This window comes from Bombina bombina, chromosome 10 (genome assembly GCF_027579735.1).
Source record: "Bombina bombina isolate aBomBom1 chromosome 10, aBomBom1.pri, whole genome shotgun sequence".
Lineage (NCBI taxonomy): Eukaryota > Metazoa > Chordata > Amphibia > Anura > Bombinatoridae > Bombina > Bombina bombina.
The window spans coordinates 6,687,958-6,702,174 of record NC_069508.1 but is presented as its reverse complement, the minus strand read 5'-3'; the positions used below and the strand labels follow the sequence as shown (position 1 = coordinate 6,702,174).

Below are 14,217 nucleotides of genomic sequence, written 5' to 3'. Positions count from 1 at the left end.
CAACTGATTCCCCTTTATCTATATTTTTACTTACTTCCTCGTAGAATCTAATTAGATTAGTTTGACATGATCTATTTCTCCTAAAGCCATGCTGATTAGAACTCATAATCTTGTTTACACAAATATGCTCATCAATATAATCCCTTATAATCCCTTCAAATATCTTCCCCACTATTGATGTCAGACTAACTGGTCTATAGCTTCCTGGATCATCCCTGCTTCCCTTTTTGAAGAGTGGCACCACATCAGCTTTACGCCAATCCTGGGGTACCATGCCTGAGGATAATGAGTCTTGAAAAATTAAGAGTAAAGGTTTGTCTATAACAGTGCTAAGTTCACTTAACACCCTTGGGTGTATTCCATCTGGGCCTGGAGTTTTATTTACCTTAATATTTTTTAGTTTTTTCCTGATATCCTCTAAACAAAACCCAGTTAGTGGTATGGACTGGCATGTTCTATTCTGTTCCAAAGTATCATTCAATGGTTCCTCTCTTGTGTATACTGAAGAAAAAAACTGGTTTAGTACCTCAGCCTTCTCCCTGTCATTATTTATCATGCTACCCTCCACACATTTTAATGTACCTATATTATCCTTCTTAGATTTTTTGCTATTTATGTACTTAAAGAACCTTTTAGGGTTAGACTTAGAATCCTTGGCAATTAATTTTTCATTTTCAATTTTGGCTAATTTGATTGCTTTTTTGCATGCTTTGTTACATTCCTTATGTGTTACATCATACAAAGCTTATGTGCTGTGATATCTATAGGACTCACTCAGTAGACTTTATACAAAGCTTATGTGCTGTGATATCTATAGGACTCACTCAGTAGACATCATACAAAGCTTATGTGCTGTGATATCTATAGGACTCACTCAGTAGACTTTATACAAAGCTTATGTGCTGTGATATCTATAGGACTCACTCAGTAGACATCATACAAAGCTTATGTGCTGTGATATCTATAGGACTCACTCAGTAGACTTTATACAAAGCTTATGTGCTGTGATATCTATAGGACTCACTCAGTAGACATCATACAAAGCTTATATGCTGTGATATATAAAGAACTCACTCAGTAGACATCATACAAAGCTTATATGCTGTGATATCTATATAACTCACTCAGTAGGCATCATACAAAGCTTATGTGCTGTGATATCTATAGGACTCACTCAGTAGACATCATACAAAGCTTATGTGCTGTGATATCTATAGGACTCACTCAGTAGACTTTATACAAAGCTTATGTGCTGTGATATCTATATAACTCACTCAGTAGACTTTATACAAAGCTTATGTACTGTGATATCTATATAACTCACTCAGTAGACTTTATACAAAGCTTATATGCTGTGATATCTAAAGAACTCACTCAGTAGACATCATACAAAGCTTATATGCTGTGATATCTATATAACTCACTCAGTAGACATCATACAAAGCTTATGTGCTGTGATATCTAAAGAACTCACTCAGTAGACTTTATACAAAGCTTATATGCTGTGATATCTAAAGAACTCACTCAGTAGACATCATACAAAGCTTATATGCTGTGATATCTATATAACTCACTCAGTAGACATCATACAAAGCTTATATGCTGTGATATCTAAAGAACTCACTCAGTAGACTTTATACAAAGCTTATATGCTGTGATATCTAAAGAACTCACTCAGTAGACTTTATACAAAGCTTATATGCTGTGATATCTATAGGACTCACTCAGTAGACTTTAAACAAAGCTTATGTGCTGTGATATCTATAGGACTCACTCAGTAGACTTTATACAAAGCTTATGTGCTGTGATATCTATAGGACTCACTCAGTAGACTTTATACAAAGCTTATGTGCTGTGATATCTATATAGGACTCACTCAGTAGACTTTTTACAAAGCTTATGTGCTGTGATATCTATAGGACTCACTCAGTAGACTTTATACAAAGCTTATGTGCTGTGATTTCTATAGGACTCACTCAGTAGACTTTATACAAAGCTTATGTGCTGTGATATCTATATAACTCACTCAGTAGACTTTATACAAAGCTTATGTGCTGTGAAATCTATAGGACTCACTCAGTAGACATAATACAAAGCGTATATGCTGTGATATCTAAAGAACTCACTCAGTAGACTTTATACAAAGCTTATGTGCTGTGATATCTATAGGACTCACTCAGTAGACATCATACAAAGCTTATATGCTGTGATATCTAAAGAACTCACTCAGTAGACATCATACAAAGCTTATATGCTGTGATATCTATATAACTCACTCAGTAGGCATCATACAAAGCTTATGTGCTGTGATATCTATAGGACTCACTCAGTAGACATCATACAAAGCTTATGTGCTGTGATATCTATAGGACTCACTCAGTAGACTTTATACAAAGCTTATGTGCTGTGATATCTATAGGACTCACTCAGTAGACTTTATACAAAGCTTATGTGCTGTGATATCTATATAACTCACTCAGTAGACTTTACACAAAGCTTATGTGCTGTGATATCTATATAACTCACTCAGTAGACTTTATACAAAGCTTATGTGCTGTGATATCTATAGGACTCACTCAGTAGACTTTATACAAAGCTTATGTACTGTGATATCTATAGGACTCACTCAGTAGACTTTATACAAAGCTTATGTGCTGTGATATCTATAGGACTCACTCAGTAGACTTTATACAAAGCTTATGTGCTGTGATATCTATATAACTCACTCAGTAGACATCATACAAAGCTTATGCGCTGTGATATCTATAGGACTCACTCAGTAGACTTTATACAAAGCTTATGTACTGTAATATCTATAGGACTCACTCAGACTTTATACAAAGCTTATGTGCTGTGATATCTATAGGACTCACTCAGTAGACTTTATACAAAGCTTATGTACTGTGATATCTATATAACTCACTCAGTAGACTTTAAACAAAGCTTATGTGCTGTGATATCTATAGGACTCACTCAGTAGACATCATACAAAGCTTATATGCTGTGATATCTATATAACTCACTCAGTAGACATCATACAAAGCTTATGTGCTGTGATATCTAAAGAACTCACTCAGTAGACTTTATACAAAGCTTATATGCTGTGATATCTAAAGAACTCACTCAGTAGATATCATACAAAGCTTATATGCTGTGATATCTATATAACTCACTCAGTAGACATCATACAAAGCTTATATGCTGTGATATCTAAAGAACTCACTCAGTAGACTTTATACAAAGCTTATGTGCTGTGATATCTATAGGACTCACTCAGTAGACTTTAAACAAAGCTTATGTGCTGTGATATCTATAGGACTTACTCAGTAGACTTTATACAAAGCTTATGTGCTGTGATATCTATAGGACTCACTCAGTAGACTTTATACAAAGCTTATGTGCTGTGATATCTACATAGGACTCACTCAGTAGACTTTATACAAAGCTTATGTGCTGTGATATCTATATAACTCACTCAGTAGACATCATACAAAGCTTATGTGCTGTGATATCTAAAGAACTCACTCAGTAGACTTTATACAAAGCTTATATGCTGTGATATCTAAAGAACTCACTCAGTAGATATCATACAAAGCTTATATGCTGTGATATCTATATAACTCACTCAGTAGACATCATACAAAGCTTATATGCTGTGATATCTAAAGAACTCACTCAGTAGATATCATACAAAGCTTATATGCTGTGATATCTATATAACTCACTCAGTAGACATCATACAAAGCTTATATGCTGTGATATCTAAAGAACTCACTCAGTAGACTTTATACAAAGCTTATATGCTGTGATATCTAAAGAACTCACTCAGTAGACTTTATACAAAGCTTATATGCTGTGATATCTATAGGACTCACTCAGTAGACTTTAAACAAAGCTTATGTGCTGTGATATCTATAGGACTCACTCAGTAGACTTTATACAAAGCTTATGTGCTGTGATATCTATAGGACTCACTCAGTAGACTTTATACAAAGCTTATGTGCTGTGATATCTATAGGACTCACTCAGTAGACTTTTTACAAAGCTTATGTGCTGTGATATCTATAGGACTCACTCAGTAGACTTTATACAAAGTTTATGTGCTGTGATTTCTATAGGACTCACTCAGTAGACTTTATACAAAGCTTATGTGCTGTGATATCTATATAACTCACTCAGTAGACTTTATACAAAGCTTATGTGCTGTGATATCTATAGAACTCACTCAGTAGACATCATACAAAGCTTATATGCTGTGATATCTAAAGAACTCAGTAGACTTTATACAAAGCTTATGTGCTGTGATATCTATAGGACTCACTCAGTAGACATCATACAAAGCTTATGTGCTGTGATATCTAAAGAACTCACTCAGTAGACATCATACAAAGCTTAAATGCTGTGATATCTATATAACTCACTCAGTAGGCATCATACAAAGCTTATGTGCTGTGATATCTATAGGACTCACTCAGTAGACATCATACAAAGCTTATGTGCTGTGATATCTATAGGACTCACTCAGTAGACTTTATACAAAGCTTATGTGCTGTGATATCTATAGGACTCACTCAGTAGACTTTATACAAAGCTTATGTGCTGTGATATCTATAGGACTCACTCAGTAGACTTTATACAAAGCTTTTGTGCTGGGATATCTATAGGACTCACTCAGTAGACTTTATACAAAGCTTATGTGCTGTGATATCTATAGGACTCACTCAGTAGACATCATACAAAGCTTATGTGCTGTGATATCTATAGGACTCACTCAGTAGACTTTATACAAAGCTTATGTGCTGTGATATCTATAGGACTCACTCAGTAGACATCATACAAAGCTTATGTGCTGTGATATCTATAGGACTCACTCAGTAGACTTTATACAAAGCTTATGTGCTGTGATATCTATAGGACTCACTCAGTAGACTTTATACAAAGCTTATGTGCTGTGATATCTATAGGACTCACTCAGTAGACATCATACAAAGCTTATGTGCTGTGATATCTATAGGACTCACTCAGTAGACTTTATACAAAGCTTATGTGCTGTGATATCTATAGGACTCAATCAGTAGACTTTATACAAAGCTTATGTGCTGTGATTTCTATAGGACTCACTCAGTAGACATCATACAAAGCTTATGTACTGTGATATCTATATAACTCACTCAGTAGACTTTATACAAAGCTTATGTGCTGTGATATCTATAGGACTCACTCAGTAGACTTTATACAAAGCATATGTGCTGTGATATCTATAGGACTCACTCCGTAGACTTTACACAAAGCTTATGTGCTGTGATATCTATAGGACTCACTCAGTAGACTTTATACAAAGCTTATGTGCTGTGATATCTATAGGACTCACTCAGTAGACTTTATACAAAGCTTATGTGCTGTGATATCTATAGGACTCACTCCGTAGACTTTATACAAAGCTTATGTGCTGTGATATCTATAGGACTCACTCAGAAGACTTTATACAAAGCTTATGTGCTGTGATATCTATAGGACTCACTCAGTAGACTTTATACAAAGCTTATGTGCTGTGATATCTATAGGACTCACTCAGTAGACTTTATACAAAGCTTATGTGCTGTGATATCTATAGGACTCACTCCGTAGACTTTATACAAAGCTTATGTGCTGTGATATCTATAGGACTCACTCAGTAGACTTTATACTAAGCTTATGTGCTGTGATATCTATAGGACTCACTCAGTAGACTTTATACAAAGTTTATGTGCTGTGATATCTATATAACTCACTCAGTAGACATCATACAAAGCTTATGTGCTGTGATATCTATAGGACTCACTCAGTAGACTTTATACAAAGTTTATGTGCTGTGATATCTATATAACTCACTCAGTAGACATCATACAAAGCTTATGTGCTGTGATATCTATATAACTCACTCAGTAGACTTTATACAAAGCGTATGTGCTGTTATATCTATAGGACTCACTCAGTAGACTTTATACAAAGCTTATGTGCTGTGATATCTATAGCACTCACTCAGTAGACTTTATACAAAGCTTATGTGCTGTGATATCTATAGGACTCACTCAGTAGACTTTATACAAAGCTTATGTGCTGTGATATCTATATAACTCACTCAGTAGACTTTATACAGAGCTTATGTGCTGTGATATCTATATAACTCACTCAGTAGACATCATACAAAGCTTATGTGCTGTGATATCTATATAACTCACTCAGTAGACTTTATACAAAGCTTATGTGCTGTGATTTCTATATAACTCACTCAGTAGACTTTATACAAAGCTTATGTGCTGTGATATCTATAGGACTCACTCAGTAGACTTTATACAAAGCTTATGTGCTGTGATATCTATATAACTCACTCAGTAGACATCATACAAAGTTTATGTGCTGTGATATCTATAGGACTCACTCAGTAGACTTTATACAAAGCTTATGTGCTGTGATATCTATAGGACTCACTCAGTAGACTTTATACAAAGCTTATGTGCTGTGATATCTATATAACTCACTCAGTAGACTTTATACAAAGCATATGTGCTGTGATATCTATAGGACTCACTCAGTAGACTTTTTACAAAGCTTATGTGCTGTGATATCTATATAACTCACTCAGTAGACTTTATACAAAGCATATGTGCTGTGATATCTATAGGACTCACTCAGTAGACTTTATACAAAGCTTATGTGCTGTGATATCTATATAACTCACTCAGTAGACATCATACAAAGCTTATGTGCTGTGATATCTATAGGACTCACTCAGTAGACTTTATACAAAGCGTATGTGCTGTGATATCTATAGGACTCACTCAGTAGACTTTATACAAAGCTTATGTGCTGTGATATCTATAGGACTCACTCAGTAGACTTTATACAAAGCTTATGTTCTGGGATATCTATATAACTCACTCAGTAGACATCATACAAAGTTTATGTGCTGTGATATCTATATAACTCACTCAGTAGACTTTATACAAAGCTTTTGTGCTGGGATATCTATAGGACTCACTCAGTAGACATCAAACAAAGCTTATATGCTGTGATATCTATATAACTCACTCAGTAGACATCATACAAAGCTTATGTGCTGTGATATCTATATAACTCACTCAGTAGACATCATACAAAGTTTATGTGCTGTGATATCTATATAACTCACTCAGTAGACATCATACAAAGCTTATGTGCTGGGATATCTATAGGACTATGTATAGTGGGGTATTCAGGGCTTTGTGTGTTAGAGATACATACTTTATTTAAACAAACTATAGGGCACAGCTCTTTATCACAGGGTCAACAACGGATTTGATTCCTGTCACAAAGGCACTTTACCCACATGTCCATGCTTAACAATATGCTGAATTTCAAATAACCAATGACAAATACTATAGTCACAGCCAGTGTTAATGTTGACGGCAAGTTTCAATTTAGTCTTAGTTTTAGTCTTTTGACTAAAATGCCATTTTAGTTTTAGTCGTATTTTAGTCATCTGAATTGTTTTCGTTTTAGTCGACTGAATCTCCAGTAAATTTTAGTCGACTAAAATCTAAGGGGTTTAGTTAAAGTGTTATTCATTATTTAAGCATTTCTCTATCATTTGCAAACTGATTATATACTCCAGGAGTAAACATAACACCTGTTAATATTTATGGTATTACGGTTTAAACATGCAATACAGACACAGATTTAGCCGTTGTGATATGTAACATCTTTATTAAACTTAAAATTAAATACAACCAAGTTTCATAAACAAACAGAAGTGCAACTTTAAAATATAAAAAAACCAAAACTGTATTGGCTGTATTGAACATATTACCCAATATAAAAACTTTAACAGTTCTCTGTTATTAAAACAGGTATCAAGTAACTCAACACAACAAAAAGTATCTGCAGCTAGCACAGGCACAGCATAACTTAAACCCATACTTGTGGGTTATGCTTATCTCTATAGGAAGAATCAGTTGATTGTTCACAGATTCGAAAAAGTTTTGGCAACGATATTAGCACTGCTCTAAAACTTCCAAACTCATTATATACTCCTGGAGTAAAGGTTTATTAACCTGTTTTTATTTATGGTATTAAGGTTTGAACATGCAATACAAATTTAACAGATGTAACTGTTGTGGTATATAACATGTCTTTATCTTAAAATTTAATAAATTTAAGTTTCGTAAATTTTACAATAGAGCAGTAATTGAATATGGATTGATTATAACACCTTGCATAAAATGTTTTTGTCAGCAAATTTTGATTTAGTTTTAGTCATAGTCTTTTGACTAAAATGTCAGTTTAGTTTTAGTCGTATTTTAGTCATCAGAATTTTTTTAGTTTTATAGTCATTTTAGTCTAGTTTTAGTCGACGAAATTAACACTGGTCACAGCCCACAATAAAATCAAGTAATTATAACCTAGGTGGGGTTTTTTTCTTCCTACAGTATGTTACCATTAGTCAAATGAGTGTATGGGGGTGTACAGTTAGTACAGTATAGTCAAATGAGTGTATGGGGGTGTACAGTTAGTACAGTATAGTCAGATCAGTGTATGGGGGTGTACAGTTAGTACAGTATAGTCAGATCAGTGTATGGGGGTGTACAGTTAGTACAGTATAGTCAGATCAGTGTATGGGGGTGTACAGTTAGTACAGTATAGTCAGATCAGTGTATGGGGGTGTACAGTTAGTACAGTATAGTCAGATCAGTGTATGTGGGGTGTACAGTTAGTACAGTATAGTCAGATCAGTGTATGGGGGTGTACAGTTAGTACAGTATAGTCAGATCAGTGTATGGGGGTGTACAGTTAGTACAGTATAGTCAGATCAGTGTATGGGGGTGTACAGTTAGTACAGTATAGTCAGATCAGTGTATGGGGTGTACAGTTAGTACAGTATAGTCAGATCAGTGTATGGGGTGTACAGTTAGTACAGTATAGTCAGATCAGTGTATGGGGTGCACAGTCAGTACAGTATAGTCAGATCAGTGTATGTGGGGTGTACAGTTAGTACAGTATAGTCAGATCAGTGTATGGGGTGTACAGTTAGTACAGTATAGTCAGATCAGTGTATGTGGGGTGTACAGTTAGTACAGTATAGTCAGATCAGTGTATGGGGGTGTACAGTTAGTACAGTATAGTCAGATCAGTGTATGGGGTGTACAGTTAGTACAGTATAGTCAGATCAGTGTATGGGGGTGTACAGTTAGTACAGTATAGTCAGATCAGTGTATGGGGGTGTACAGTTAGTACAGTATAGTCAGATCAGTGTATGGGGAGTACAGTTAGTACAGTATAGTCAGATCAGTGTATGGGGTGTACAGTCAGTACAGTATAGTCAGATCAGTGTATGGGTTATACAGTCAGTACAGTATAGTCAGATCAGTGTATGTGGGGTGTACAGTTAGTACAGTATAGTCAGATCAGTGTATGGGGTGTACAGTTAGCACAGTATAGTCAGATCAGTGTATGGGGTTATACAGTTAGCACAGTATAGTCAGATCAGTGTATGGGGTGTACAGTTAGCACAGTATAGTCAGATCAGTGTATGGGGTTATACAGTTAGCAGAGTATAGTCAGATCAGTGTATGGGGGTGTACAGTTAGTACAGTATAGTCAGATCAGTGTATGGGGGTGTACAGTTAGTACAGTATAGGCAGATCAGTGTATGGGGGTGTACAGTTAGTACAGTATAGTCAGATCAGTGTATGGGGTGTACAGTCAGTACAGTATAGTCAGATCAGTGTATGTGGGGTGTACAGTTAGTACAGTATAGTCAGATCAGTGTATGGGGAGTACAGTTAGTACAGTATAGTCAGATCAGTGTATGGGGGTGTACAGTTAGTACAGTATAGTCAGATCAGTGTATGGGGTGTACAGTCAGTACAGTATAGTCAGATCAGTGTATGGGTTATACAGTCAGTACAGTATAGTCAGATCAGTGTATGGGGGTGTACAGTTAGTACAGTATAGTCAGATCAGTGTATGGGGGTGTACAGTTAGTACAGTATAGTCAGATCAGTGTATGGGGAGTACAGTTAGTACAGTATAGGCAGATCAGTGTATGGGGGTGTACAGTTAGTACAGTATAGTCAGATCAGTGTATGGGGTGTACAGTCAGTACAGTATAGTCAGATCAGTGTATGGGTTATACAGTCAGTACAGTATAGTCAGATCAGTGTATGTGGGGTGTACAGTTAGTACAGTATAGTCAGATCAGTGTATGGGGTGTACAGTTAGCACAGTATAGTCAGATCAGTGTATGGGGTTATACAGTTAGCAGAGTATAGTCAGATCAGTGTATGGGGGTGTACAGTTAGTACAGTATAGTCAGATCAGTGTATGGGGGTGTACAGTTAGTACAGTATAGGCAGATCAGTGTATGGGGGTGTACAGTTAGTACAGTATAGTCAGATCAGTGTATGTGGGGTGTACAGTTAGTACAGTATAGTCAGATCAGTGTATGGGGGTGTACAGTCAGTTGACATACCAGAGCATCCTTTCCCACAGTCAGTATGGAGGTGTACGCTTCTAGGTACACACGTGAGCAACTTCTGATCACCTCCAGGCCTCTCATGGTCACATCTTTGGCATCACCAAGACCTAAGCCAATCAGGTACAGCATTCTCTGTGGTTGGTCAATACAAGTTTTTTGTGATGTGGCTAATATACACGCTGTGTACTGTGCACAATATGCAGTGTACTGCCTGTGCTGGGAGACAACCTGCACAAGATGCGCGTCCTAGAAGTGGCTGCGTGTAGTGTTGTGCTTACTTCATGACCTATTGATGTACATTCATAGGACCTAGGGGTGTGCACAAATTGTAATGTCCTAAAAAGGCACACTCAGTGTCAGGCACTAAGGGGGGGCACACTCAGTATCAGGCACTAAGGGGGGGGCACACTCAGTATCATGCACTAAGGGGGGGCACACTCAGTGTCAGGCACTAAGGGGGGGCACACTCAGTGTCAGGCACTAAGGGGGGGCACACTCAGTGTCAGGCACTAAGGGGGGGCACACTCAGTGTCAGGCACTAAGGGGGGGCACACTCAGTGTCAGGCACTAAGGGGGGGCACACTCAGTGTCAGGCACTAAGGGGGGGGCACACTCAGTGTCAGGCACTAAGGGGGGGCACACTCAGTGTCAGGCACTAAGGGGGGGCACACTCAGTGTCAGGCACTAAGGGGGGGCACACTCAGTATCATGCACTAAGGGGGGGCACACTCAGTGTCAGGCACTAAGGGGGGGCACACTCAGTGTCAGGCACTAAGGGGGGGCACACTCAGTGTCAGGCACTAAGGGGGGGCACACTCAGTGTCAGGCACTAAGGGGGGGCACACTCAGTGTCAGGCACTAAGGGGGGGCACACTCAGTGTCAGGCACTAAGGGGGGGCACACTCAGTGTCAGGCACTAAGGGGGGGCACACTCAGTATCATGCACTAAGGGGGGGCACACTCAGTGTCAGGCACTAAGGGGGGGCACACTCAGTGTCAGGCACTAAGGGGGGGCACACTCAGTGTCAGGCACTAAGGGGGGGCACACTCAGTGTCAGGCACTAAGAGGGGGCACACTCAGTGTCAGGCACTAAGGGGGTCACACTCAGTATCAGGCATTAAGGGGGTCACACTCAGTATCAGGCACTAAGGGGGTCACACTCAGTATCAGGCACTAAGGGGGAGCACACTCAGAATCATGCACTAAGGGGGTCACACAGTATCAGGCACTAGGGGGCACACTCAGTATCAGGCATTAAGGGGGCGCACACTCAATTGTAAAACTTAGCGTTAAATGTTTGTGGCTGTGTCAGATCCTAGAGATGCTGTATACTTGTCCCCACGCTGCAGGACCCCTCGGTATACGGCTGCGGCAAATGCCTACTGCTGAGGCTCTGGCAGACATATTAACTGATGGCAACACACTTTTTCCGAACGACATTTCCCTCTGAGTTAGTGACGCCGCCATATTAACTATTGGCAACAACAAGCAATTGGGATACACATCTTCCGTCTTGTGTACAGCAGCGGAAGCGCGCGGCCGCCATTTTTATTCCTGGCACAAAAGTAACTTCCTGCGTTGGTGATAGAGGGGTTTTACTTGCCCCCAGGTGCCCGGGCAAGGTATGGGCACACCCCAACACCCCACTGTGAGACTGGCCAGTGGGCAGCACATCCCCCTGCTTGGCCTGGGTAAGTGAGCGACCCTCACGAGTTAAAGCATTCTGTGCACATAAAATTAGACATGAAGTCTACAGTTTGTCATGCAGTCTGATTACTTGCAACATTAACATTGTGTGACCAGTGAGAGCCCTGAGAATACAATAAGAGATTACCGTCTATAACACTTACCAGCTGTCATATTCTCTAACATTGTATTTATGCGAGACCCTGGCTTTCCCCTAGTATACTGCTGTACAGCTCCTGATTGGCTGGTTATTGCAGCTGCCATACAAATGTGTTTTCTAATCTACAGATGAAGATTGTTCCTGCCAACCAAAGAGATGCATTGTGGGTGTATACCAGTGTGATGGGATGTATATGGGTACTGGGTATCTATCACACATTACACACTGTCCTGATTTTACTAGGATAGTCCAGGTTTTGGCTTTATGTCCAGCAGGATAATCGTCACACATAAGTGCCTGTGGCGTTCATAGCTGTGGCTGTGGGAATAGTCAGATCAGTGTATGTTGTGCAACTACATAAACGTGGAAAAATGACATGCTGTAATGTGTTAGTGCACACTATTATTCCTCTCTTGTGTGTGTGTTTATCTCTGTGTTTATAGAGCCAATATAGTGATAAATTATGTGTTCTGATCAGTACAGGTGTTTTACACAGCTGGTACTGAGTGTAACCTGCTGGTGACCCAATCAGCAGACTAGTTACACAGCTGGTACTGAGTGTAACCTGCTGGTGACCCAATCAGCAGACTAGTTACACAGCTGGTACTGACTGTAACCTGCTGGTGACCCAATCAGCAGACTAGTTACACAGCTGGTACTGAGTGTAACCTGCTGGTGACCCAATCAGCAGACTAGTTACACAGCTGGTACTGAGTGTAACCTGCTGGTGACCCAATCAGCAGACTAGTTACACAGCTGGTACTGAGTGCAACCTGTTGCTCCAATTAGCAGACTAGTTACACAGCTGGTACGGAGTGCAACCTGCTGGTGATCTAATCACCATGCTAGTTACACAGCTGGTACTGAGTGAAACCTGCTGGTTATTTAATCAGCAGACTAGTTACACAGCTGGTACTGAGTGTAACCTGCTGGTGACCAAATCAGCAGACTAGTTACACAGCTGGTACTGAGTGCAACCTGCTGGTGACCCAATCAGCAGACTAGTTACACAGCTGCTACTGAGTGTAATCTGCTGGTTACCCAATCAGCAGACTAGTTACACAGCTGGTACTGAGTGCAACCTGCTGGTCATCCAATCAGCATACTAGTTACACAGCTGGTACGGAGTATAATCTGGTGGTAATCTAATTAGCAGACTAGTTACACAGCTGGTACTGAGTGTAACCTGCTGGTGATCCAATCATCAGCATACTAGTTACACAGCTGGTACTGAGTATAATCTGGTGGTAATCTAATTAGCAGACTAGTTACACAGCTGCTACTGAGTGCAACCTGCTGATCCAATCAGCATACTAGTTATACAGCTGGTACTGAGTATAATCTGCTGGTGATCTAATTAGCAGACTAGTTACACAACTGGTACTGAGTGCAACCTGCTAGTGATCTAATTTGCAGACTAGTTACACAGCTGGTACTGAGTGCAACCTGCTGGTGATCTAATTAGCAGACTATTTACACAGCTGGTACTGAGTGCAACCTGCTGGTGATCTAATTAGCAGACTAGTTACACAGCTGGTACTGAGTGCAACCTGCTAGTGATCTAATCAGCAGACTTGTTACACAGCTGGTACTGAGTGCAACCTGCTGGTGATCTAATCAGCAGACTTGTTACACAGCTGGTACTGAGTGCAACCTGCTGGTGACCCAATCAGCAGACTAGTTACACAGCTGCTATTGAGTGCAACCTGCTGGTGACCCAATCAGCAGACTAGTTACACAGCTGCTACTGAGTGTAATCTGCTGGTTACCCAATAAGCAGACTAGTTACACAGCTGCTATTGAGTGCAACCTGCTGGTGACCCAATCAGCAGACTAGTTACACAGCTGCTACTGAGTGTAATCTGCTGGTTACCC

General features: G+C 39.4%; 2 protein-coding genes across 2 annotated transcripts in view; one reads left to right on the top strand and one right to left on the bottom strand.

Annotated features, from left to right (window-relative positions):
• Positions 1–11,057, bottom strand: part of DPH5 (diphthamide biosynthesis 5) — a 75,968-nt gene extending 64,911 nt beyond the window's left edge. Inside the window, exon 1 of the mRNA XM_053693736.1 lies at positions 10,490–11,057. Within this exon, the coding sequence (XP_053549711.1) occupies positions 10,490–10,624 (135 nt within the window). The 5' untranslated portion in view covers positions 10,625–11,057. The remainder of the gene's footprint in view (positions 1–10,489) is intronic.
• Positions 11,058–12,043: 986 nt separating this feature from the next.
• The window catches only part of LOC128640875 (uncharacterized oxidoreductase ZK1290.5), a gene marked incomplete at its 3' end in the record, with an annotated part of 22,726 nt that continues 20,552 nt past the window's right edge, over positions 12,044–14,217 (top strand). Inside the window, 1 exon segment of the mRNA XM_053693325.1 lies at positions 12,044–12,187. Coding sequence (XP_053549300.1) covers positions 12,121–12,187 — 67 coding nt within the window.